This window comes from Crocuta crocuta, unplaced genomic scaffold (genome assembly GCF_008692635.1).
Source record: "Crocuta crocuta isolate KB4526 unplaced genomic scaffold, BGI_CrCroc_1.0 scaffold70, whole genome shotgun sequence".
Lineage (NCBI taxonomy): Eukaryota > Metazoa > Chordata > Mammalia > Carnivora > Hyaenidae > Crocuta > Crocuta crocuta.
In genome coordinates, this window is record NW_027528417.1 from 12383331 (window position 1) to 12386928 (window position 3598).

The window sequence follows — 3598 nt, forward strand, 5'->3', positions numbered from 1 at the left end:
CCCCCCCCCCCTCAACCTCCATCCTAGGAAGTTACAGATTAGGAAAGGCTCTGTCAAACTCTAGTACCTACAGGAGAGGAAGCTACACCTGGTCTACACGTTGTGGACTAGAATAGTGACAGAGAAGGTGAATGAACACGGAAGGCTGCAGGTGCCATTTGGAAGTGGACCACCTGGGCCTGTTGATGGTTTGGTGGATGGTAAATGGAAAGCCTAGGATATGATGGAAGCATCCAGAAAGACCTTAAACCTAGACTAGGGCAAGGGATTTCTTTGAGGATGCTGCATTCAGGGACCTCGAGGTAAGTCAGGAAGTTACAGAATAAGGTGAGATGAGAGGAGAAGGCAAGGGGAACCAATGAAGAGAGAAAGGTCTACCTGTAAGGACACCAAGAAGATTGGGCCTGGAAATCCGAGCAACAAGAACCCAAGCAACAGTTGTGAGCCATGAACCAGACAGTGACGGGGTCCAAACTGAAGTGCAGAAGGCTCATTAGAAGCATGTGCAAGTGGGTGTGAAATGGGGATATGATTTGGAAGCTGAATTAGATGATGAGAGCCTAACCCTGCGGTTCTCATGGCACATTCAGCAATGTCTAGAGACTGGACTACTGGGTGTCTGGAGTGGGCAGAGGCCAGGGATGCTGTGAAACATTCCACAAGGCACAAGTCTACCACCACCACCAAAGAATCATCTGGTTCAAAATGTCAGTAGTGCCAAGGTTGAAAAATCCTGCTCTAAACCACGGCAGCAGTAATGCGCCTTGAAAAGGGGTGGAAACAGGAGGTAGAACAGAAGGGAGTAGGTAATTTATCAGACCCAAGGAACCATGGCTGGGCTTTTAGGGCAAATGGGTGAGCAGAAGTGGTCTTTCCTGGGAGAGAGAACTTGTATGGAGGACCGGCCTAGGTGTGTGGGACAGAAAACGCCGACTCCAGCCTGAACACCAGATTGGAGCACTGAGTGGGACACATCTATGGAACCACAAAGTAGAAAGGGTATTGGTCAGTTCAATACATAAGACTTCTTGGCCAAAGAGAAATCTTGGAAAGTCGTTGTTTAGGGCATGAGGAAGGCAGTCAGCAGAAGGCACCAGTGGAGGGAAGGAAGTGAGGTTTAATTTTCAACTGGATCTAGCACCGACCTATGCACAGATGGATGCCTGGAAGTGTTTGGGAAGCCCCCCCCCCCCCNTGTAAATGATCTTTCTTGTAGGAGCGAATACAGGCCGATGAGGTGATCGCAATTCTGGATCGGGAACAACAAGGGAAGCATGAACTGAGTATCAACCCCAAAGACGAGCTATAAGAGCGAGGAAAGAAAAAGTTCTATCAGATATTTATTTAAATTGTTAATCTTATGAGAACCTTTTTATTTTTGTACAGAGCCATGGTATATAAATTAACAGGTTAATCCAAGTCACCACATTCCCCTTTTGTTCTCGAGGATGCTTGCTTTGCCCCATTCCGTCTGTCTGTCTTGATTCCTCATCAGGTCATCAACTCCCCCCGTACACACACACACACACACACACACACGCACCTCATTTGCTGCACATGCAAAAGCTCCAGCAGAAAGAATAAGTTCATTCTTGGCGAAACTACGCCTCTCATGTGTGCTCCAGTTCTGCAGTTAGCGTGTGATTTGGACGCGAAGCCTTTCTGGCCATGCGCCCTTCAGCAACACCCTCTCGCAGTGTTGGCGGCCATGAGCCGGAGTCTGAGGGGCCCCCGGTGGGGTCTGCACTGCCTCATGCATCACTGATCCGCTCCGAAGACCCCTGCAGGGCACGGAGGGCCCCAGCCTTTCCAGGGCCTTGGTGGAGTTCTTGGCTCTGCTATTTTCATCTGAGAACAGAGTTACACTGGAAGCTTTGATTCATTCTCCACAGCGCTCCAGAAAGGACTGCCCTAAGACTTGTGTCTTTCAGAAGGCTGTTCAGGGGGTTGAAGTAGCATGACCCTTCACCCCAGTGACTTGGGAAGAGACTCTTCAACCCCACCTGAATCGGGACACCTCCCACACATTGCCTGATTGTGGGCTCCGTGGGCGAGAAGGGCCATTTTGTAAGAAAGATGGATCTCTGATTGATTCCAGTATTCACCTGTGTGTATTTTGGTGCCCTCTGATCTTTGCTGCTATCCAGTTCGCAGATTCATGCTTGTGTCTGATTGTTTAATACCGGGAGCCTTATTCTAACACCTGGCATGTATTTTTCGTCTCTCAAATGTTCGGTGTGTCTTCAGGGAATGGTTTTGTGGCTTTGGGGACAGCCCTGGGACAACATTGGGCCGTGGCTAGTTTTGCTGGCAGGTGCTTTGGGGCCACAAAGAAAGTGGAGGCACTGTTTTTGAAGGAACAGAAATGGTTAGCAGAGGTGTGAGTCCAGAGAACCACTGGTCCTCGGCCAAAATTCTAAGGCAGTCCGTCCGAGACATTGTTTGGGTTGGAGCCGGGTGGTTATAGCCTGGGGGAAGCCTGCGCCACTAACCCGCGGGAGGGTCCCCGCCTCTGTGACGGGCACTGGTAGTGGCAGTAGTTCCTAAGTAAACCAGCACATTGAAACATTTGCTGACAGTCACATTTCCTTTCTTGCCATTTATGATCTCGGTTGACGGCAAGCGTGTTCATCCTTTGAGGCTGAAAAACTGAGTCAGAGTGAGCTGTGTGCCGTCTGTTTCCCACCCAGACTTCAGTTAGGGGAGAGTGCAAGGAGCACGAGATGATAACCCCAGCTGGACAAGTATGCCTGTGTGACCTGGAGCTACTGTCTTTCCCTTTCTGGGCTTTGGTTTCCTCGTCTGAAAGTCACGTAATTGGTCATCATTGTTTCCAAAAGCCCTCCGCCCTCTTGCTGGAACTACAAAGCAAATAAAAGACAAAAACAAAAGCGACCTTGGAAATGTTTACAAATACAACCAGATTCACTTGGACGTACATTTTGAGAATCGTGAATGGGTTCCTTATGCATAGATGTGATTTTACAAACTTTAAACCCAACTTGAGGGCTCACACATCCTGAGCTTCGAACAGGTAGGTTTCTGTTTGTTTGCTGTCTCACGGGGAAGTGTTTGCTGGCACTCCGATTTGCTGATAGGAGAATCTGGGCAAGATCTAATTTCTGTTTTCTGGCAACAAGGCATCAACAAAGGACACAGTCTTTGGCTCCTCCTAGTTCCTGCTTGCTGGGGGCTGCCGAGCTCGGGGAGGGACGGGGCCTTCGGCGCCGGCACCGACGCTGAGACGCCCCCACCCCACAGAAAGGGGGTGATGGCCTCCATAGATGGCGTGCGGATCCACCTCCAGCCATGCGCTGGCTGCTCAGAGGAGTGATTCCTGTTTTTCAGGTTGCCCATGTGGTTTTACGCTTGGCACGTCATGTATCCACTAAAGCATTTATTGTTTAATCTGCTCCGCATCAAACCGTACATAATTTTATTCAGAGAGTTAGGGAGTGGCATCAGATGCCTTGAGACAAACCTGAGCAGGGGCTGCTGAGTCGAAGGATGTGAGGGTGTATGGGCGCTGGCATGCTGGCGCAGGGTGGTGTCCACTACAGGGAGGGGTGCCTTTCCTGAATTGGCCATAGACGGTACT

At 50.0% G+C, this 3598-nt stretch overlaps 1 protein-coding gene across 2 annotated transcripts in view; it reads left to right on the forward strand.

The window, feature by feature from the left end:
* P3H2 (prolyl 3-hydroxylase 2) overlaps positions 1–2891 on the forward strand; it is a 150905-nt gene extending 148014 nt beyond the window's left edge. For both annotated transcript variants that reach the window (XM_077754381.1, XM_077754380.1), the window contains exon 15: positions 1217–2891. In XM_077754381.1, the coding sequence (XP_077610507.1) occupies positions 1217–1309 (93 nt within the window). In that variant the 3' untranslated portion in view covers positions 1310–2891. The remainder of the gene's footprint in view (positions 1–1216) is intronic.
* The last annotated feature ends 707 nt before the right edge of the window (positions 2892–3598 follow it).